Source organism: Microcaecilia unicolor, chromosome 10, assembly GCF_901765095.1.
Source record: "Microcaecilia unicolor chromosome 10, aMicUni1.1, whole genome shotgun sequence".
In the NCBI taxonomy this organism is placed as follows: Eukaryota; Metazoa; Chordata; class Amphibia; order Gymnophiona; family Siphonopidae; genus Microcaecilia; species Microcaecilia unicolor.
The window spans coordinates 31,000,224-31,024,229 of record NC_044040.1 but is presented as its reverse complement, the minus strand read 5'-3'; the positions used below and the strand labels follow the sequence as shown (position 1 = coordinate 31,024,229).

Below are 24,006 nucleotides of genomic sequence, written 5' to 3'. Positions count from 1 at the left end.
GCCACGATGGAAGTTGTGCCCTGGGCCAGGGCTCATATGAAACCGCTTCAACACTCTGCTGCAGCGCTGGACTCCGATGTCGGAGGATTATGCTGTGCGCCTTCCCTTGGACCCAGCAGTGCGCAAGGCGCTGAGCTGGTGGATGCAGACAGACAAGTTGTCTGCGGGAATGCCTCTGGTGACCCCAGAGTGGATTGTCGTCACGACGGACGCCTCGTTGTCGGGCTGGGGAGCCCACTGCTTGGGAAGGACAGCGCAGGGGCTCTGGTCTCCTGCAGAGGCAAAGTGGTCTGTCAACCTCCTGGAACTCAGAGCCATTCGGTTGGCGCTTTTGGAGTTCATCCCGGTACTGGTGTTGAAGCCTGTACGGGTCCTGTCGGACAATGCCACTGCTGTGGCCTATGTCAACCGCCAGGGAGGTACCAAGAGCGCCCCTCTAGCCAAGGAGGCTATGAATCTTTGCCAGTGGGCGGAAGTGAACCTGGAGCAGCTTTCAGCGGCCCACATTGCCGGAGTCATGAATGTCAAGGCGGACTTTCTCAGTCGCCATACCTTGGAGCCCGGAGAGTGGCAGCTATCTGCTCAGGCGTTCTTGGACATCACGAAGCGCTGGGGCCAGCCGAGCCTAGATCTGATGGCGTCATCGGCCAATTGCCAAGTGCCGCGCTTTTTCAGCAGAGGACGGGACCCTCGATCTCTGGGAGTAGATGCTCTTCTCCAACAGTGGCCGACACAAGAGCTTCTCTATGTGTTCCCGCCCTGGCCCATGTTGGGCAGGGTGCTAGACCGGGTGGCAAAGCATCCCGACAGGGTAATCCTGGTGGGTCCGGATTGGCCCAGGCGTCCCTGGTATGCGGACTTGATCAGGCTCTCAGTCGACGATCCTCTGCGGCTGCCAGTGGAGCAGGGCCTGTTACATCAGGGTCCCGTGGTGATGGAGGATCCCTCCCCCTTTGGTCTTACGGCCTGGCTATTGAGCGGCAGCGTCTGAGGAAGAAGGGCTTCTCAGACAAGGTCATCGCCACTATGCTGAGAGCGAGGAAGCGCTCTACTTCTACTGCTTACGCCAGGGTTTGGCGTATCTTTGCAGCGTGGTGTGAAGCAGGCTCACTTTCTCCCTTCACTGCTCCAATTTCTTCAGTGTTGGCGTTCCTGCAAGAAGGTCTGGAGAAAGGCCTGTCGCTCAGTTCCCTTAAAGTCCAGGTAGCGGCTGTGGCTTGCTTCAGGGGCCGCCTGAAGGGTGCTTCCCTGGCTTCGCAGCCAGATGTGGTGCGCTTTCTCAAGGGAGTTAATCACCTGCGCCCTCCTCTGCACTCAGTGGTGCCTGCGTGGAATCTCAACCTGGTATTAAGAGCATTGCAGAAGCCGCCTTTTGAACCCTTGTTGAGGGCATCTCTGAAAGACCTGACGTTGAAAGCAGTCTTTTTGGTGGCTATCACTTCAGCCAGAAGAGTTTCCGAGCTCCAGGCGCTCTCATGTCGAGAGCCTTTTCTGCAGTTCACTGAGGCAGGAGTGACTATTCGCACAGTGCCTTCCTTCCTGCCCAAGATTGTTTCTCGCTTCCATGTGAATCAGCAGCTCTGTCTCCCTTCCTTCGTAGGGAGGACTACCCAGAGGAGTACTCTGCTCTTAAATATCTGGATGTGAGACGAGTCATCATCAGATACTTGGAAGTGACCAATGATTTCCGGAAATCGGATCATCTGTTTGTCCTGTTTGCAGGTCCTCGTAAGGGTCTGCAGGCTGCTAAGCCTACAGTGGCAAGATGGGTCAAGGAAGCCATTGCAGCGGCTTATGTGGCCGCGGGGAAGGTGCCGCCTATCCAGCTGAAGGTTCACTCCACGAGAGCTCAGGCGGCCTCGATGGCAGAGGCCGGATCCGTCTACTTGGAAGAGATATGCAAGGCGGCAACTTGGGCTTCGTCTCATACATTCTCCAAGCATTACCGTTTGACTGTGGCTGCACGGGCGGAGGCCCGGTTTGGAGCTTCAGTGTTGAGGTCAGGGATTTCAATGTCCCGCCCTGGGTGAGTACTGCTTCGGTACATCCCACCAGTCTATGGATTGATCAGCTTGATGATATGGAAGGTAAAATTATGTATAATCATACCTGATAATTTTCTTTCCATTAATCATAGCTGATCAATCCATAGCCCCTCCCAGATATCTGTACTGTTTTTATTCTGGTTGCATTTCAGGTTCAAGTTTAGTCTTCAGTTACTTCAGAAAGACTTCGTGTTTAAGTTTTTTCACTTGGATTCTTCAAGAGTTAAGACGAGTTTGTGTTACAGTGAGCTGCTGCATTCCTCTCCCCTCCGTTTTACGGGGCTGGATTGAGACTTAAAATTCTGCCGGCACTCCCTCCCGCTTCGTGCGGCTGTAGGGCAGCTTTGTACCCCTCCCGCTTCGGCGGTGTTAGGGTCAGTCAGCTCCTCCCGCGGTTGCGGTTGCAGGATAAGCCAGATCCCCCCGCATCGGCGGGTGTGGTGTCCCTCCCCTGCTCCGCGGGGATGAGCTGGACGGATTCCCCTCCCCCACTTGTGTGGGGATGAGCTGGGTTAATTCCCCTCCCCCGTTTCGGCGGTGGTGAGCTGGGCAGAGTGTCCCTTCGTGGGTGTAATTCTCTAAGTGCTGAGTCCTGCGGATGGAGCTTTGATATCGACATACTGAGGAGTTTCCGGCAGCACATGACCACATATAGGGAGGCAAAAGTTTGCTCTCTATCTCCACCTGCTGGTAGATGGACACAACCCACCAGTCTATGGATTGATCAGCTATGATTAATGGAAAGAAAATTATCAGGTATGATTATACATAATTTTACCTTATGTGCTATTATATTTAAATCTGTTTATTGACAGACCTTCAAAAGATACATACATGATAATGCAACAAGAAAACAGTAACCGTGCAACTAAGAACTGCCAATCTTTCGGCATTCATCAATTAGTTTTTCTTTTTATCCCCATTCAACCCTCCCCGCCATCACAAAGTACCGTCGGGCAAAGCCACGTCTAGTGTGCAAGAAATAATGTCAGTGTAAAATTATGGGAAAACATTATAGATCCCCTCCAAAAGAAATCTCCAACCACCAATTACCGCACCCTTAAACAAAATATATTACCTAACCCTCCTGCAAATCCTTAAAATTACCCCTACCCCCTCCCTCCCTTCCCCATCCCGCTATATTATGTGCTATTATATTTACCTTCTGCCTACTCAGTCTATAAGGATCTCCCTGAGCAGCTTAGAACAGTTTAAAACGCACCCCAAATTCTTGCTAAGGTAGTGTTGGACATCCACTTTGATCAGTTAATTTGTCCTACCACCTGTTTTCTCTAGGCCATGTGTCCATAATGCTGAAAAACTGGACTGCAAGATTGATGCAACTTTCTAATTGATGCAGACTCAAGGCCAAAGGAAGTGTACCCAAACTATTGTGTCTGTTGACACTAACAGACCTGGGCCTTCAAAGACACATCACGTTCAACTCATACCACTTTTTTTTTTTTTTTAATGTCTGGGCCAGACTAACCTTAGAAGAGCATCTAAAGGGACATCATATTAGTGCTGTGGTGGTGATGATGGCTTTCTAGCTGTGGTTGACGGGGAAGTTTCAAATAAGCATTCTCACACCAGAATTAAGTTAAACATATGCGAGTTCAAGGCACATAAACTTACGCTAGAAGTAACACAAGGGAAGTGCATTTTTTTTTTTTGCTAGATTGCTTTACTGCCAGTGCTTGACACTTCTGCCAATTCACTAGCGGCCTTAGACTTCCAAAACATCTTTCAGGAATTTCAACATGAATGGATTTGGCGGAAGTGCTCGCACCTCAAGATAGGACACGTCTATCAAATTTCAGTCAGATTCATCTATGGTAAGGACCCGAATCTCTATGTACCACTGGCCAGACATGGCAACAGCAACTTTGCAGTGAGGAAACACATAGCATGCATGCAAGTCACAAGGTTATACATAAAAGCAGATGTATGCACAGAAGAACAAAAACCTCACAGACTTGCAATCAGGCATGAAACAGCGAAGGTGACTCAAAAGAGGAGGACTGGACAATGCTCTTAAATATAGAGTTTATTGATCAATCTACAGACTTGACACAGCTGTGTTTCAGCCAAAGGGCCTGCCTCAGTAGTCTAAATACAGAGAATAAAATATCACAAGACTAGAAAATAACAACAAAAGGATAAATATATGGCTAGTAGGTTGATAAAACTATAGCAAAAACATAAAATATTAATTATTAAAATATTGAGATAATCATGACTGAATAAAATAAAGAAAAACAATAGAAATAATACTGTAATAATGTGTAAAAACTGTAACTTAAAAAATAGTCAATCTTGGCAGAAAAATAGAACAATTAAACATCAGACAGTAGTCAAAAATTGAACATTAGTAACAAATTATTACCAAATCATAATAGTATCTACTATAATAAAACTCACCCTCAACGTTCTGAAGACAACGTTCTGAAGTCACTCAGTCACTCCCTGAAGGGTTCATGGATTCATGGTGTGAAGCCACAACACTGACCATGTCTCTCTGCCCCGCCCTCGCATGACGGACCAATCAGAAAAAACACCCTCAACATTCTGAAACACAAAGGACCATCACAACACCGTTCCCAGGCAACACTAGGCAACGTACGACGGACCAATCAGAGGAAACTACGTGACAATAAGGGAGGAGCATTCCCCAGCAGAATGGCTCATTATCTGTGCAGCACGGAGAGCACAGAACCACCGCTGGAACGAGAGAAGAATATTCCTGCTGTGGGTATGTGCAAAAATAGACCGGGGGGGGGGGGGGGGAGAAATTTTTAAATGCCTAATGCCAGTACTGAAGAGTGCCAAAGGGCCTATAGCACAGACTATATTTGGGATCGCTTGACATGGAGTCAGAGGAGCCGGAAAACAACGTGCCCGTCACCATCTGGGACGTGGGCGAACAGGACAAGCTGCGGACCAGCTGGATTACCCGCGACCCAGCCAGCACCAAACAGCGACCAAGGACAGCACAGCACATCCCCCAACCCCCAAGCAAAAAAAACAAAACAAAAAAAAGACACACATCAACAACCTGCACACACACCACACACTCACACACACAAAATAACTCTGTGACACATACACACACACACAAAAAAAGCCACATGCTAGCGCCCGTTTCATTGGTTTTGGAAATGGGCCTTTTTTACTAGTATCACATAAAAAGTACTTATAACAAATTACACGTACTGATACAAGTATATCAAAACATACATAGTCATATTGATAATGTATATAAAAAACATGTATGACAATATATATATTAAAAAAAACTTGTTTAACAATATACAAATATGAACATATATGAACAAATTGTAAAATGTACCTTTAATTGCTGCAATTAGTGCCTATATCTCAACTTGGGATAATTAAGTTGGAATCCTAGATTGAGAATGCAAAAATGAACCAGATTTAAACAAGTGGTAAGACAACAAGAAACAAAAAAATACACTGACAAGCTAAAACATTTATATGAACCAATATAAAGAAACAAAAAATATGTATACTGACCAGCCAAAATGCAGTGCTGAAAAATTTAAGTGGAATGTTGTGGAAGATTCGTGACTTAAACATCATAGGGGGTCTTTTACTAAAGATTAGCTTGAGTTATCTGCAGCAGGGCCCATTTTATTCCTATGGGCCCTGCTGCAGATAACTCAAGCTAATCTTTAGTAAAAGACCCCCATAGTGTACAAAGAGAACAGAGTGATATGGGGGAAGATATAGTGCAGGAAAATATGAAAAATTGTAGATAGTGGAAATAAAAGCTATTAAAAAGTGGTAGTAAATATTTAAAATGGCTAACAAGTGAGGAGAAGTTGTGAAAAATAGAAGAAAACCACCTTGGAAGTGAGTATTTATCCTGCACGGTGTCAGAAAATGCATATGTGAGAAACTATAATGCTGGGGAATGGAAACGAGTAGTATCTAAATAAAACTTACAGTGAATGCTGATAGCGAGTCTTGGCGGGAAGATGAAAAACCGTCATCACTATTAAGAGTGGAATACTCTGTTGATGAGGAAAGGACGACACAATAGAATTGTAAGCTAAACTAACAGGATATGTAGCTACCTTTAAGAGCATGAGGGGTGAATCTCGGATAAATGCTATTAAAAGTGTGTCATGGAAATGGGACCGCTAAGTTATAACGGATATTAAAACAATTGTGATGCTAACAGTAGATAGTAAATTGAAAACTAATATAATACTATGACTGGAAAACCAAAAGCTTACCAGAAGTGATGTAAGTTTGGATTTCTGGACTAAAGCTAACTGCGTCTCTGGTGCAGAAAGAAAAAAGAGCTGCCATTGTGAGCAACATGTTTAAAGGAATGCTTGTGAGGTCGCTGATGATGTCATAAGCAAAAACACAATCATGGAGTGTTTAAAAGTTCTAGATAGTGGAGGGAAAAAATGCAACAGTACTAAAAGATCCGAATGTAATATGATGAATAACAATGAGAATGGAACGCATATAATAAAAAAAAAAAGGAAAAGTAGATAAGAACGAAGTCCTGGCGTCTATAGAACTGTTAAACTAGTGTATATTGCTGTTTTCTGAAACATAAAAAACTAACAAGGAAATACAGATAGAAATAATGGTAAGATCATTTGCAGGAAAAAATGAAATGAAGATGATGACAAAAAATATGTAAAATGTCTAACCAATGTATTAAAGAACCAATAAAATAAATATACCCATCATTATTTAAAAAATAATATGACATTAAGAATAAAAAGTAAAAGTTGGCTTAATAAGACATGCATGTTTATCTATACAGCTGATTACACTAGACATTTGTTTCTAATGTGATAAATCAGTATGAATGAAATGAATATAAATGATGTATCCATGGTAGTAAGGATATTGTCTCGACTTACAGAACTCTTGTATCAATGGTGTTATGCTGGATAGGATACATCAGAGTTAGTATTGTGAGAGGGCACTGAAAGTAACTATAGATTGAAGGGCTGGTGTACTCAAAGATATAAAGAATATGAAAAAGTCTCACATATATGAATGGGATCTTAAAGACTTACTGTAAGACTTGTCTATAGAGACAGTAGTAAACCTACAGGAATGGTATAAGATCTAGTTCTAGGTTAAGACCATTGGGGTAACTGTGTCTGAATTGAAGATGAAGCATTGTTCTCTAAGGAGAATGCTATCTATATTGCCATCTCTTGCTCTGAAAGGCACATTGATGACAAAGAATTTCAAATCTTCTATAGTATGGTTTTTCATCCCAGTGGGAAACTAAAGGTGCTGATAAAATGTGTCTATTGATGCATGATCTATGTTCTATTATTCTGGTTTTCACCATTCTCTTTGTCTTTCCCACGTGTAGTAGCTTATAGGGACAAATAACCACGTAGATCACATTGAAGGATGTGCAAGCAGTGCAATGTTGAAGCCAATAAGTCTTCCTCGTAGTAGGATATACAAATTTATCTAGTGTCAAACTATGTTTGCACACTGTGCATTTTCCACAGATGGTATGGCCTGTGTAGATGTATTCTTCCAAACTAACTGTGGGTAAAGTTGAGGGTACAAGTTGCTCCTTGAGGGTTTTATGTCTGGAATGTGCAATGGTGGATCTCATTCTTAAAGCATGGATATGTTTCCAGAATATGCCAATTCTTGAGAATAATTTTTCAGAATTGATTCGAGAAATGTGAGAACTTCAAGGTGCATACTATGTCTGGTTGACCTCTGTCTGTCTTAGCATTGAGTAGATTTCTGTCTTGTGCTTTAGCCTTGTCAAGACTTCTTTGTATGCATGCTTCTGGATAGCCTCTGTCTATGAGCCTGAGTTCTGCTTGTGATTTGAAGTTTTCAAAATTGGTGCATAGGCGACGTAGACGGACGAATTATGAGGTAGATTATTCTTGAGAATGCAGTTATGAAAAGCTACTGAAAAGTAAGAAAGTGTTCTTATCCGTTGGTTTCTTGTACACATTTGTAACACATCTGAATGTAGTCAGTGATCATAATGTTTAAGTATGGAATTTGATGATTAATGTAATGAATTTTAAAATGTAGATGTTTATCTTGTTGATTTAACCAGTCATATAACTCCAACAGTTTGCTCTCTTCACCTCTCCAAAGTAGTAATATGTCATCTATACACTTCTTATAAAAGACAATCTCTGTTTTATATGGATGATCTGATAAATATTTCTTTTCAAAGTTGCTACATATAAGTTAGCTAATTCTGGAGCCTTTGCTGAGCCCTTTATTTGTTAGAAGAATGTGTCCTGAAATAAAAAATAATTCCAGGTTAGGGCCAAAGTAGCGAAGATGATAATTAGAAAGTTTGGAATGCAGTGTAATATTTTTCTATCCTTCAATATGTTTTCAATGATCAAAAGAGACTCCCAATGGTGGTACATTAGTATATAAAGTATCAATATCAAGAATGACTAAAAAAATGTCACTAAGATCTCCATCAAAATCATCTAAAAGTGTGATGTGGGAGGAGTCTCTAACATATGATGGCATTTGTGGTATGTATGGCTTCAAGAAATGATCTACGAATTGTGACAGTGGTTCCAACAAGGAGCCGTTCCCTGATACAATCGGACAGCCTGGTGGATTAGTGAGGGATTTGTGGATGTTGGGTAAAATGTAAAACATAGGAGTGATGGGATAGGGAACTAATAAAAATATCCTTTTCTTTGGATGTGAGGAAGCCCTCTCCATGAGCTAATGAGACAATCTCTTTGATCTCTTCTTGTAATTTCACTGTAGGGTCTTCTTTTAGCTGTACATAATATTCTTTATTTAGTATCTGTCTGTACACTTTGTTGATATATTTGTTCCTATCACTACTATTCCACCTTCTTTGTCTGCAGGCGTTATTACTATGACCGTATTGTGGGAAAGTGCCTTCAGTTCTATGAGCTTATCTTGTTTCAAATTGTGGAAATTTTTGCTTTTAGACATCTGTTACGAATGTCTTTAAGAACACATTTTTAAAGTGAAAATTGCAGGGTCTGGATTTCTGGGTGGAATCCAATTGCTTCTTTTTTTTTCAACACTGTAGAATCATATGTGGATTCTTTATCCCAAAACAAAGGTTGCATTTGGAGTATGCAGTAGAAGGGAAATAAATCAATTCTGGTTTGTAACGGGTCATAGGGCATGGTAGGGACAAATGAAAGTTCTTTTTGTAGTAGTTGAGACTTAGTTTTTGTAAGAGGAATACTGGAGATGTTAATCACTGGGATTTCTTCTCTTCATTTTCTAGGCATTTGTCTTACCATTGTTGTGGGCTACAGCATCCTCTTCCTCTGGTTGGATAAAATGACCTGGTCTGTTGGTAGTTCTGTTCGTGATATCTCTAGGTATTAAAGGTATTTGCTCTCTGAAAAGTCATTGTGGTTATTTTTTGGGTAAGATTCTCTCTAAAAAAGCATTCGTAACTGTAATCTACAGGTTTGTTGTGGAACGGGTGGGAGGAGAGGTGAATAATTCTCCAGAAGCAGTATGGATTCTTTTTCCGTTTCTGATGTCTGTCTGGTTATTGAGAAGTGGAGTATCTGTCTGGTTATTAGAAGCTGGAATATCTAACCTACTAACTGTTTGTTTCTCTGTTTATGTTGGCGTGAAAGAGAACGTTTATAATTGTTAGTTTTATGGAAAACCGTTGGTTTAGACCAAGGATATATTGAACCTCTTTTATAATAATTTTCATCTCTCTGTAGGTTATTAAGCTTGGTTTTCTTAATGCCACGTTTAAAATTCTTGAGATGTTTATTTACTCCTTGGATAATTGTGTCGAAATTGCTATCTTCCTTTCTTAAAACATTAATTTTTTCCTCAACAACTGGTCTCAATAATTTTTCTTTTTGGATGTTTCTACTATGAGTATCATCAAATCTAGGGGGCATAACTGAACATCAGTTGTTGAGGAAATTTGCATCATCCAGAAAAAGCCATGGTTCTTTCATTATGAGTAACCCTCTGGGAATGCGCTTTACTACATAAGTACTGTAAGATGGTAACAAAATGTAGTTCATTCTGAATAATATTTTTATTAAGATTAATAGCTTCTATCCATTTATATTCCAAACTTGAGAGTTGTGTTTTTGTCTACTAGTCATATATTTATCATTTTTGTTGTTTATTTTCTATTCTTGTGATATTTTATTCTCTGAATTTAGACTCCTGAGGCAGGCCCTTTGGCCGAAATACGGCCGTGTCATCTGTAGATAGGTCAATAACCTCTATTTCCATATCATCAAGCTGATCAATCCATAGACTGGTGGGTTGTGTCCATCTACCAGCAGGTGGAGATAGAGAGCAAACTTTTGCCTCCCTATATGTGGTCATGTGCTGCCGGAAACTCCTCAGTATGTTCTCTATCTCAGCAGGTGGTGGTCACACACAGCAGCAGCTCTGGCTAGGCCTCCAAGCCTAATCCTTAGGTTTTGTTGAGGCCTGGGGTTGAGGGCTCTTTTGAGCAAGTGCAAACCTGGTGGTGCCAGGTCCCTCCTTTTCTCCCCCCTCCCGCTGGCTCCGTTTAAAAAAAAAAAAAAATATATATTTTTAAACGTCTTTAAAGGCGTTTAATTCGACGTTTCTTTAAACGTTCATTGCAGCTACTCACTGGGACACCAGTTCGTTACAGCTCGGAGCGGCAAGCAGGTAATTTTACCTTTTTATAGCGGGCAGGGGGTTCCCCGATTCTTCTCCTCGTGGCAATGGCGTCGGAGGGCGAGGGCGCAAAGGGTCGCTCCCCGGATCGCTGGAGCGCTTCTAGAGGGGATGCGGGGGTTTTACAACCTGATTCGCCCTTGATGGGTGATAGTTTAGTGACCGATGAATGTCCCGGTCGTTCCTCCGGCGTGGCGGTTTTTTCCCGCCATAAACGCCCATCCCCCGCTCCTCGCCTCCGCCATCTTGGCCGGCCACGCGGCTCGGACGGCTTCTTCGGGGCCGCCCTTGAGGTTGGAGACATTAATGCCATGAACGCCCTTAATTTGGGCGACGGCACAAAAGCGGCTAAAATTAAGCGCCGTTCTTCCCGCGCGGCTCCTTCACGGAGTTTCGCGCCGGACGCCATTTTGGATGCGCAGCATGTCTCTCCCCCGCTATTGCGAGCGCCGGTTGAGAGTGCGTCTAGGGCTGTTGCCCAGGCTGCGGAAGTGCACAGTCTGGGGGGTTTCTCCCCCGAGTTTGTTTTGCTGCTGCATCAGGCTTTCCTCATGCTAAACGCTGCCCCTGCTCCCTCTTCTGATAAAGAGGTTGAGGTTCCCAGAGGTAAACGCCCTCGGGTTGATTTCCAGGCCTTGGAGGACTTTTGTCTCCTCCGATGTAGATGAGGGCAGCGTGTCTGAGGTCTCCCAACGATCCTTTGCGGATTCCTTGGAGGAGATAGATCCCCGCTCGGATGGAGCGGATGACCCCTCTGCAGCGCGGCTTTTTAGCCCAGAGGATTTGCCCAACCTGTTGTTACAGGCCATGGACACTTTGAAGATTTCCTCTCCGGAGGACGTCTCTCCCTCAGCCCCTGTTGGCTCTGCCATTATGCTGGGGACGAAGCGCCCGCCTAGAACCTTCCACGTGCATGATGCCATGCACACCTTAATTGCGGCTCAATGGGATGTCCCGGAAACGAGCCTTAAAGTGGCTAGGGCTATGTCCCGCCTCTATCCTTTGGCTGTGAGTGAACGTGAGGCCTATCTGTGGCCTACCGTGGATTCTTTAATCACTGCGGTGACTAAGAAAATGGCGTTGCCGGTGGAAGGTGGCACGGCCCTAAAGGACGCCCAAGACAGAAGATTGGAGGCGGCCTTAAGGTCGTCCTTGGAGGCAGCTGCTTTAAGTTTGCAGGCCTCAGTTTGCGGCTCCTATGTGGCCAGGGCGTGCCGGACTATGGTGCAGCGGGCTTCCCCCTCGGATCATTCCTTGAGGGCTGATTGGCCGGCCCTGGAATCGGGCTTAGCCTATTTGGCAGACTTGCTGTATGATGTCTGGAGAGCCTCAGCTAAAGGCATGGCTCAGACAGTCTCTGCGCGGCGGTGGCTTTGGCTGAAACATTGGTCTGCTGACCACGCCTCTAAATCCCGCCTGGCTAGATTGCCTTTTAAAGGCAAGCTGCTCTTTGGGGTCGAGCTGGACAAAATCGTGACCGATCTCGGCACGTCTAAGGGCAAGAAATTACCAGAGGTCAGGGCTCGGGTTAGTACTAGTCCCGATACCTCCATACCGCCCGGGCAAGTCGGGTTCCTCTGCCCCCTCTTCCTTCAAGAGGAATTTCTCCCCCAAGCAGCATTCCTTTCGCAGAGACCGCCGTCCCGGAGGTGCTCCCTCCGGTCCTCCCCCAGGGTCTTGTACCCAATGACGGGGCCTTGGTCCACGCCCCAGTGCAGATTGGAGGACGGCTGTCCTCGTTTCTGGGCGAGTGGACCACTATAACTTCAGACGCGTGGGTGCTGGAAGTCATCAGAGACGGCTACAAGCTAGAGTTCTGCCAACCCTTAAGAGACGGGTTTGTACTCTCTCCCTGCAAGTCTCCGGTCAAGCTGTGGTAGTGCAGCAGACCTTGGACAACCTGATCCGCCTGGGTGCGGTCGTTCCGGTGCCAAAAAATCAGATTGGCAAGGGACGTTACTCCATTTACTTTGTGGTTCCAAAGAAAGGAGGTTCTGTCCGGCCTATCCTCGACCTCAAAGGGGTCAATCAGGCCTGGAAAGTGAGGCACTTTCGCATGGAGACTCTCCGCTCTGTTATAGCGGCAGTGAAGGCAGGAGAGTTCTTGGCTTCCTTGGACATCAAGGAAGCGTACCTGCATATTCCCATCTGGCCTCCTCTCCAACGCTTTCTGCGTTTTACAGTCCTGAGACGACACTTCCAGTTCAGAGCCCTCCCTTTCGGGTTGGCTACTGCTCCGCGGACCTTTTCCAAAGTAATGGGGGTCATAGCGGCCTTCCTGCTAAAGGAAGGAGTACAAGTCCATCCTTATCTGGACGACTGGTTGATCCGAGCCCCCTCTTATGCAGAGTGCGGCAAAGCTTATGGACCGGGTAGTTGCTCTTTTGAGCTCCCTGGGATGGATCATCAACTGGAAGAAGAGCCAGCTGCGCCCGACTCAGTCCCTGGTGTATCTGGGAGTTCGATTCGACACCCAAGTGGGCAGAGTGTTCCTGCCAGACAATCGGATTGTCAAGCTTCAGGCTCAGGTGGACTAGTTCCTAGTAGCCTCTCCTATTCGGGCGTGGGACTACGTGCAGCTGTTGGGCTCTATGACGGCCAGGGCTCATATGAGACCACTACAGCTTTCTCTGCTGCTGCGCTGGACTCCGATGTCGGAGGATTATGCTGTGCGCCTTCCCGTGGACCCAGCAGTGCGCAACGCGCTGAGCTGGTGGACGCAGACAGACAAGTTGTCTGCAGGATTGCCTCTGGTGACCCCGGAGTGGATTGTCGTCACGACAGACGCCTCTTTGATGGGCTGGGGAGCCCACTGCTTGGGAAGGACAGCACAGGGGCTCTAGTCTCCTGCAGAGGCAAGTGGTCTATCAACCTCCTGGAACTCAGAGCCATTCGCTTGGTGTTATTGGAGTTCATCCCGGTACTCGTGTTGAAGCCTGTACGGGTCCTGTCGGACAATGCCACGGCTGTGGCCTATATCAACCGCCAGGGAGGTACCAGAGCGCCCCTCTAGCCAAGGAGGCTATGAGTCTTTGCCAGTGGGCGGAAGCGAACCTGGAGCAGCTTTCAGCGGCCCACATTGCCGGAGTCATGAATGTCAAGGTGGACTTTCTCAGTCGCCATACCTTGGAGCCCGGAGAGTGGCAACTATCTGCTCAGGCGTTCTTGGACATCACGAAGCGCTGGGGCCAGCCGAGCCTAGATCTGATGGCGTCATCGGCCAATGGCCAAGTGCCGCGCTTTTTCAGCAGAGGACGGGACCCTCGATCCCTGGGAGTAGATGCTCTTCTCCAACAGTGGCCGACACAAGAGCTCCTCTATGTGTTCCCGTCCTGGCCCATGTTGGGCAGGGTGCTAGACCGGGTGGCAAAGCATCCCGGCAGGGTAATCCTGGTGGGTCCGGATTGGCCCAGACGTCCCTGGTATGCGGTCTTGTTCAGGCTCTCAGTCGACGATCCTCTGCGGCTGTCAGTGGAGCAGGGCCTGTTACATCAGGGTCCCGTGGTGATGGAGGATCCCTCTCCCTTTGGTCTTACGGCCTGGCTATTGAGCGGCAGCGTCTGAGGAAGAAGGGCTTCTCAGACAAGGTCATCGCCACTATGCTGAGAGCGAGGAAGCGCTCTACTTCTACTGCTTACGCCAGGGTTTGGCGTATCTTTGCAGCATGGTGTGAAGCAGGCTCACTTTCTCCCTTCACTGCTCCAATTTCTTCAGTGTTGGCGTTCCTGCAAGAAGGTCTGGAGAAAGGCCTGTCGCTCAGTTCCTTTAAAGTCCAGGTAGCGGCTCTGGCTTGCTTCAGGGGCCGCCTGAAGGGTGCTTCCCTGGCTTCGCAGCCAGATGTGGTGCGCTTTCTCAAGGGAGTTAATCACCTGCGCCCTCCTCTGCACTCAGTGGTGCCTGCGTGGAATCTCAACCTGGTGCTAAGAGCATTGCAGAAGCCGCCTTTGGAACCCTTGTCGAGGGCATCTCTGAAAGACCTGACGTTGAAAGCAGTCTTTTTGGTGGCTATCACTTCAGACAGAAGAGTTTCCGAGCTCCAGGCGCTCTCATGTCGAGAGCCTTTTCTGCAGTGCACTGAGGCAGGAGTGACTATTCGCACAGTGCCTTCCTTCCTGCCCAAGATTGGTTCTCGCTTCCATGTGAATCAGCAGCTCTGTCTCCCTTCCTTTCGTAGGGAGGACTACCCAGAGGAGTACTCCGCTCTTGAATATCTGGATGTGAGACGAGTCATCATCAGATACTTGGAAGTGACCAATGATTTCCGGAAATCGGATCATCTGTTTGTCCTGTTTGCAGGTCCTCGTAAGGGTCTGCAGGCTGCTAAGCCTACAGTGGCAAGATGGGTCCAGGAAGCCATTGCAGCGGCTTATGTGGCCGCGGGGAAGGTGCCGCCTATCCAGCTGAAGGCTCACTCCACGAGAGCTCAGGCGGCCTCGATGGCAGAGGCTGGATCCGTCTCCTTGGAAGAGATATGCAAGGCGGCAACGTGGGCTTCGGCTCATACATTCTCCAAGCATTACCGTTTGACTGTGGCTGCACGGGCGGAGGCCCGGTTTGGAGCTTCAGTGTTGAGGTCAGGGATTTCTATGTCCCGCCCTGGGTGAGTACTGCTTCGGTACATCCCACCAGTCTATGGATTGATCAGCTTGATGATATGGAAGGTAAAATTATGTATAATCATACCTGATAATTTTCTTTCCATTAATCATAGCTGATCAATCCATAGCCCCTCCCAGATATCTGTACTGTTTATATTCTGGTTGAATTTTAGGTTCAAGTTTAGCCTTCAGTTACTTCAGGAGGACTTCGTGTTCAAGTTCTTCTTTCACTTGGATTCTTCAAGAGTTGAGACGACTTTGTGTTACAGTGAGCTGCTGCATTCCTCTCCCCTCCGTTTTACGGGGCTGGATTGAGACATAAATTCTGCCGGCACTCCCTCCCGCTTCGTGCGGCTGTAGGGCAGCTTTGTACCCCTCCCGCTTCGGCGGTGTTAGGGTCAGTCAGCTCCTCCCGCGGTTGCGGTTGCAGGATAAGCCAGATCCCCCCGCATCGGCGGGTGTGGTGTCCCTCCCCCGCTCCGCGGGGATGAGCTGGACGGATTCCCCTCCCCCACTTGTGTGGGGATGAGCTGGGTTAATTCCCCTCCCCCGTTTCGGCGGTGGTGAGCTGGGCAGAGTGTCCCTTCGTGGGTGTAATTCTCTAAGTGCTGAGTCCTGCGGATGGAGCTTTGATATCGACATACTGAGGAGTTTCCGGCAGCACATGACCACATATAGGGAGGCAAAAGTTTGCTCTCTATCTCCACCTGCTGGTAGATGGACACAACCCACCAGTCTATGGATTGATCAGCTATGATTAATGGAAAGAAAATTATCAGGTATGATTATACATAATTTTACCATTCATTGTTCAATCCTCCTCTTTTGAGTCACCTTCGCTGTTCCATGTGTGTATACATAAAAGCAGGCCATGTTTAGAGCCACTGTATTAAGAGTTTTGTTAATATTTTAACCACAAAATTAACAACTATAGGAGAATACAAACTCTATAGAAATAGTTCCAACCTAATAAGAGGAGTTTGTATTGTAAATAAACTTGGTTTGAAGGTGCCCCAATCAATTGCAAGGGAAAAAAATATATATCAAATGGAACCTCAAACCTCCATACAAGGGACCATTCCTATGGAATTTAACACACCTTATATAATAAGGAGTCCATTACTATCATAGGTTCCTCCCAAGAAGGAAAAGGAGAAAAAACCCAGACGTAAAAACTCAAACTAAATGAGAAAAAAACGAATGGGATGAAAAAACTCTCTTTCCTTCTTGTATCTACCAATTGAATGGACACCAAACCCAAACCAACCCAACCTAGGCTGATCCCTACCTCAAGGAACTACCTAGAGAACACTCCGAGGAGGAATACCTGAGCCCTTGTAAAACAGGAGGAAAAACTAAGGGGCAGGAATCTAACTACCCCTTAAACCTTAAATGTAATCCCCCTAAAGAACTAACTTGCCAGAAAACTGCCTGCCAAATAATGTGTCAAAAAAGTTACTTAACTTAGTTCAAACAGGGCGGTTTCCTTGAGAGAATTCCCCTCAGAAGGGCTCCGGAGCCTTTAAAAAAATCTTCAACTGACAAAAAAACGCCAGCCCTCTAAATCTTCGGCCAACGATAGACGCCAGCCCTCCAACAAGAGCACCTTGTTTCGCCAACCTTGTGGTTGCCTCAGGAAGGGCGCTTACAATCCATCTCACATTATAGAAAACAACGCTGGAAACCAAGCCTCAGTCGTATAGATGCCAAAGATGGTGCGGGAGCAGAACTTCCGGAATGAATATTACTTTTTATACTTGCAAATGCGTCATAACGTATAAAATATTGCCATAATTGTAAACAAATTAAGATCTGAAACCTATCTTTTTGTCTTTAATGTTTGTTTCTCAGGAGCCATCATCCATTGCCACATGTGACAATCATTTCCAACGTTCACCTATTTCCTGGGGAAGAGCAAGGTGTTGCCAAGTCTTTAAAAGCTGTGGATGTTTCTCTGGCCTTCTATGGCAGTTACACAATAAAGTACCTCTGCATTGAAAAAAAAAAAAAAAAAGACAACTATCCATTCCTGTCATAGGCTAAGAGATTCAAACTACTCCAATTTTATTTCATCCAGGGCACATATGCTTGTCATCAGTACTTCTAGGATACTGTGCTTATGCACACAAGAAATGTTGATTTCTTAAAAAAAAAAAAAGGTATAACGGTAAAGCTAGCCAACTGCAAGCAGTTTTAGTCCTCTTCAATACTATAGAGCAGGGGTTCTCAACCCAGTCCTCTGGTACACACCTAGCCTGTCTGGTTTTCAAGAGCATTGAAAACTTTTTTTTTTTTTTTTTGCTCAGGCTTTTCCTACTGAATAGTTTGATGATATGGAGCTTTATTGTTTACCCAGCAAGTTGTTTTGAGTGGGTACATTATTGTAGTAGTCTGATATTGTGACTGTATTGTGGATTATTATGTTCTAAATTGTAAACAGAGTCTATACATTTTATTAATAAAGATATTTATTATTACATTTGTACCCCACACTTTCCCACTCAAAGCAGGTTCAATGCAGCTTACATAGTAATAGGGATTACAAAGTACTGATAGAGACAATATGTTAAGTATAGCAGAATAATAAAAGAGATAGGTAGGTAGAGATGGGCAAGGGTGAAGGGAGTAGGAGAGGTATGAGCAAGGGTAGGTGAGAATTGGAGGAGGGGGTAGAGGAGGTGGGAGGGGGATGGGACACAGGATAAGCAAATGGAAATTTGGTGGGAGATGTAGACTAGGTCATTGTTTCCTGGATATGTGTTGGGTAGATGGATACATAGGATTAGTCTGGGTCGTTTGGGTAGGCTTGTTTGAACAGATGGGTTTTTAGTGATTTCCGGAAGGGTAGTTACTGATTGATCAGATAGGTCTGGGGAGTGCATTCCAGAGTTGGCTGCCTAAGAAGGAGAAGTTGGATCCATAGTAGGTTTTGTACTTGAGTCCTTTGCAATTAGGGTAATGTAGGTTGAGATAAGTTTGCGAAGTTACAGATGTATTTCTGGAGGGAAGGTCAATCAGATTCAGCATGTAGTCTGGAGATTCACCCTGAATAATCTTGTGGATTAATGTGTGAACCTTGAAGTTGATTCGTTCTGTGATAGGGAGCCAGTGAAGTTTTTTACGAAGAGGTGTTGCACATTCTTGATTTGCTAAAAATGAGTCTTGCTGCTGTATTTTGGGCAGTCTGAAGTTTTTTTTAGGATATTGGTCTTGCAGCCTAAGAAAATACTATTACAGTAGTCAGCATGGGTAAGTACTGTGATTGCACCAAGTTCCGGAATGTTTTCAGGAGAAGATATGGTTTTACGCATTTCAGTATCCACATCATGTTGAACATTTTCTTTGTAGCGGATTTTGCATGACTTTCGAGCGAGAGATGGTTGTCTAATGTCACTCCAAGCATTTTTAGGTTGTCAGATATGGGGACTGTGATGCCCGACCTGTTAAGATTAATAAGGAGGAGCGCGAAGTGTTGGGAAGAGAGGATTAGGCATTGCGTTTTCTCTTTGTTAATTTTCATCATAAAGGCGTTGGCCCAAGAGGCTAAAATGTTCATGCCCAAGGATATTTTGTCGGCGATTTCTGTTAGATTAGATTTGAAGGGAATGAATATGGTGATGTCATCGGCATATATGAAAGGGTTGAGACCATGCCTGAATAGAGCTTTGGCTAGGGGGATCATCATAAGATTGAAGAGCATCGGGGGATAAAGGGGATCCTTGAGGTACACCGCAGTTTGGTGACCAGGGAGATGAAATAGTTGAGGTTGATTTGACTTGGTAAGATCTTGAGTTGATGAAGCCTTTTATCCAGTTAATGATATTTCCGCCAATCCCAAGTTTGTCCAGTAGTTTGGTTAGAATATTATGATTTACCATGTCAAATGCACTGGATAAATCGAATTGTAGAAGGAGGATGTTTCCAAATGAGATTTCCTGTTTGAATTTGGATATTAGAGTAGGACGGTTTTTGTACTGTGGGCTGGACAGAAACCAGATTGTGATTCATGTAGAATTTTTGTATAAAGTCATTGAGTTGAGAAGCCACCCTGTTTTCCATCAGTGGACAACCTTCGGGCCTGAGTGTACAGGTACAGTGGTACAGAGAAGAGTCCCTCCCTTCCTGAAGAATGGTTAAAACTGATATTTGACTCTGTATGTACATCCTCCCCTAGTGTAATAAGGGTTCTTTCCACTAAGTTGATTTCTTTAGTTCCTATGTGTTGGGGACCCCAATCTAGCTGGATATATCTGACCAGGTATGTGTAACACATCCTAAGTAGTTCAAGGTTCTGAAGAACCAGAAATAAGAAGTAGTGGTAACTTTATTTACATGTACACACCAAACCAGTCAGGTTTTCAAGATATCAACAATGAATATGCATGAGATAAATTTGCATGCAAATCTCTCTCATGCATATTCATTATAGGTATCTTGAAAACGTGACTGGTTTGGTGTGTACATGTAAATAAAGTTACCACTACTTCTTATTTCTGGTTCTTCAGAACCTTGAACTACTTAGGATGTGTTACACATACCTGGTCAGATATATCCAGCTAGATTGGGGTCCCCCAACACATAGGAACTAAAGAAATCAACTTAGTGGAAAGGATCCTTATTTCACTAAGGGGGGGGGGGGGGATGTACATACAGAGTTAAATATCAGTTTTAACCATTCTTCAGGGAGGGAAGGAGGGACTCTTCTGTGTGCTACTGTACCCGTACACTCAGGCCCGAAGGTTGTCCACTGCAAAGTTAAGCAGCATCTCTTATAACACTACGAAAACAAAACAATTGATATGCAAGGCTTATGCCGTGGGGAAAAAATGTATACTTAGACACTGGATGCAGGTGGTACCACCCTCCTTCTGGCATTGGAGAAATAGGTTTCATGAATTGATGCTATGGGAGGCCAGGGAAGCCCAGGGCACATCCAAGAAAAGAAGGAAGTTTATCACCATCTGGACCAAGTACTTACAAAGTATATCCCATAAAGCGAGAAGTGCAATATTAAATAAATTTTCCACATAGGGGACCATAAAGGAGGGAGAGGATAATGGCAACTAGAGTTCAGTAACACAACATAAGGCAGAGCACCTTAACCAACACCGTAGCACAAGAGTGAATGGGAGATGTAACTGAATGGCTCATGAAGTGAATGTGGAATATTTCATGATGGAGGGGGGAAGGGGATGAAAGGGAGGGAGATATTAGATAAGGGGTTAACCGCGATACAACTACAAGTTATTATTCTTGGAATGTGCAGATAGCGGGTAATGTTCATTGTTGTTTATTGTTCTATTCTGATACAAGGATTATGTTAAAGACAGTATTAAGGGGGGGAAGGGGGGAATTGGGAAGGAAATTGTAAATCAAATTTGATGATAATGACCACGGATGGGTGTACATATGACTGACAAAGTTTAAATTGTTATGTACTTAATCAAATGATTGTGATAATCTGTGGCATCATCAATAAAAACTTTGAAACATAACACTACGAAAACAAGTTTATGATATGGATACAGACTATCTTGCTGTTTAAATAAAACTAAATTCCATAGAACATACTAACAATTATAGTTAAAGCTTATAACTTTGGAAAAACAATTTTAAAAACTGTTTCTATAATCAACTCAATGTAAGAACATTTCCACAGCATGACTGAGTCAGGCATGTTGCTGATGCAGAACTGATCTACAGCTGTAAAGTTCTGAGCAAGAATCATCCTTTCCACATGAAGCAGTCTCCTCCGCTCCTCAGTTCCCAAGTATCTTTCCACATGAAGCAGTCTCCTCCGCTCCTCAGTTCCCAAGTATCTTTCCACATGAAGCAGTCTCCTCCACTCCTCAGTTCCCAAGTATAAGAATTAATGCAAGTATCAGCAAGGTATAAGGGATAACATTATCCACGTGTATGTTGGCTCAGTCTTGCTTCTATGTAACAGGTGTTTTCCATAGACAATAACAATACTTTGCAAATATTTGAAATATATAGGGACTACTTTAAATAGTTCTGTTGTTTTGTTCATTTCACAGCAGGGCCAGGGCTAGACATGTTAGGGCTCAGGGCAGATACTAGGGAAAGGGCCCTAAAACTTGTTTGCAGGCTGTCCTTCTTTCAATTTCGGGCTGATTTGGGACCTCCCTCAATACAATGGGGGCCCTGGGCAATTACCCTTAGGTATAAATTGTCATGGAAGTATATAATATCCTATACAAAGGATAATTTTAATTTTAAAATACATACATCCTTTCAAAATATCACACATCTATATATGATAGTCTAAACATATATATAGTTTTATACTTGGTTACAGGGATATATTACAACTAAATAAAATCGATCAGTTATCAAGTCAGTCTATATAACAGAAGGAAATTAATGTATGTACCCATGCTACTCTACCTACAAATGTTGAAAATGGTGCCTTCCTTGACATCATAGCACAAGTCTAACTGACATGGGCAAATATACCACGTTCCACCTTGCATCTAACATTTATTCCACCTGATAACCATAGTACTGGTAGGGACCATTACTTTCAACAGCACAACTGTATCCTAATCAAACGTAAATGCAGAGGGTAATGGGTGGGACTCTCTCCTTTACCAGTATACAGAACTATATAGCAAGAGGCTGAATCTGATGCCTTCTAGCAGTCAAGTAGGAAAGTGACATAATATATATTTTGGTTTTCCTATAGCACTTGACACCCTTCACCCTTGTAAAACAGGTCTCAGTAGAAGAGTGATAGATTTAAACAGAATTACTCAATACAGAACTATTGGTACAGTGATGTAAACAAAGAGGCATATAGATAAAACATGTCTGAGGAAATATTGCCAATTGAAGCAATAATTGAAAGCATTGTTGGCCAATCTAGAGTGTACATCAAAGAGGCAGGCAGCAAACAAGAACAGTTATTTTAAGCAGAGGTGGTGTTAAGCATCATATGACATATTTAGCAATATACATAGTAGCAGGCAATTTTTTGAAAATTGTTTTGTGGCAAAAAAAAAAAAAAAAAGCATAGCAGAAGTAGATACAAGGTATGACTTAAATGGAAATTTTAGATCAATAAATTAGAATATTACAACCGCAAAGTATAAATTTAAAACATAAACAAACCTGGCATTTTCATTAAAGTTTCTACATGTTACATATAATGGATTTCTTTTCCAAGCTGTAGCATTGCTCCCCCTCCCAATTTATTCTCTTTTTATTAAAGAAATTACACCGGCTATTTTTTTTCTGCTCCGTTATTGATCAGAGGTACATTTTAAAGCACTGTCCATGAATAAATATGCACACTGTTAAGGACCATCAAAACAAGCAGTCCCTTCTTCCTTGTATAAAACTGAAGGCTTAATGAAAGTATTTTTTATTTTAACCTTTTCTTTGGACTTGTGCATACACGTTTGTTTGCTGTGTCTTTTCCAGCCTGGCACAGCTACTGGTGCTACAGCTGCTGTCCTGGTGGTGTTTTTTTCCTGTAGACAATATGTGTATATTGGACTAGTGAGACACAGAGGAAAAGCTGCTACAATTGATGTTTCGGTATATACCTCTCCTCTGGCTGAGACTACAAATCAGTGACTGTGATGTAAATTTCATAAACTGACATTTTATGCAAATAGCACAGTGGAAAGAATTAGTATTCCACAAATACATGAATGGATAATAAAAATCAAACCAGAGGCTCACACTATGGCCAAAACTTTAAAGCCTATAAATATCCAAAAGTAATAAATAGAGTTTGAATGTAGGTTTTTAATTTAAATAGCATGACAGGAAAAGGAAAGACAGCTTCGTAGTTAAGTTCATCAGTTTGATGAAGCTACAACGTTGTCCTATTTTTTTAAAGCAACAGACCAATGTCAAAAGGATGCAGATTTCACTTCAGGCAATAAAGAAAGAAAAATTGTGTTTTTTTCCTAGTCTAAAGCTAAGTACAAGGATCCGTAACTGGCAAATGCAGAAAATTGTTTAAACAGCAGAGGCTGAGGCACCACTTGAACCATTTTAATGTGTGTGAGAAAAAGGTTCAATTTTTTTTTTCTTTTTCTATGTTTGTCTCATGAAAAAGGAGCTTTGAATTCTTAGTAACAGAATTCAAATATGCCTGACAGACAGAGAGAAATAGCCGTAGGTTGAATAGGATCTGTATGACGAAGGAAGGAAAGAGAAGAGTACAATGTGGTCTGCACTGAGGACAACTATGCTACCATGTTATCTGTGAAGAGCAGAGTTACAGTCCTCTTCATTAAAACAAGAGAATCGGCTTTTATCTTCTAATGCTTTTGTCCAATATTCCTATTTTCCAGCATTAGGCCAGTTTGTTCTCAGATTTAAAAGAATCTCAACATCTTGTTGAGCCAGTTTGTAAACTCTGAGTTCATTTAATGCTGCTGTGGCAGAAGGCTGTTCGCTGTTTAGCACAGGCCCATTTCCACTGTCTGAAGCGGACTGTAGCACATCCTTCAACAGCAGAGCAGATCCAACATTTAGGTTCAGGATAATACAGGCTTCTTTTATACTACATAAGGAGAAAAATGACAAAATGAGCCATTAAAAAAAACAAATCAGGTTAATACAGTGGCTCCCCAACCAGTCAGGGTTTCAGGATATCCATAATGAGTATTCGTGAGATAGATCTGCATACCAAGGAGACTGTG

The 24,006-nt window shown here is 43.8% G+C and overlaps 2 protein-coding genes across 4 annotated transcripts in view; one reads left to right on the top strand and one right to left on the bottom strand.

Annotated features, from left to right (window-relative positions):
• Positions 1 to 17,487, top strand: part of EFCAB10 (EF-hand calcium binding domain 10) — a 29,491-nt gene extending 12,004 nt beyond the window's left edge. The window contains exons 5-6 of one of the 3 annotated variants that reach the window (XR_003943627.1): positions 9,322 to 9,427; positions 17,180 to 17,487. The gene's annotated coding sequence lies outside the window, so the exon portion shown is untranslated. Of the gene's footprint in view, positions 1 to 9,321; positions 10,147 to 17,179 lie in introns of those variants that run through there. The other 2 variants (XM_030217027.1, XM_030217026.1) reach the window with 2 other exon arrangements.
• Positions 17,488 to 22,366: 4,879 nt separating this feature from the next.
• Positions 22,367 to 24,006, bottom strand: part of RINT1 (RAD50 interactor 1) — a 42,450-nt gene continuing 40,810 nt past the window's right edge. Inside the window, exon 13 of the mRNA XM_030216118.1 lies at positions 22,367 to 23,867. Within this exon, the coding sequence (XP_030071978.1) occupies positions 23,645 to 23,867 (223 nt within the window). The 3' untranslated portion in view covers positions 22,367 to 23,644. The remainder of the gene's footprint in view (positions 23,868 to 24,006) is intronic.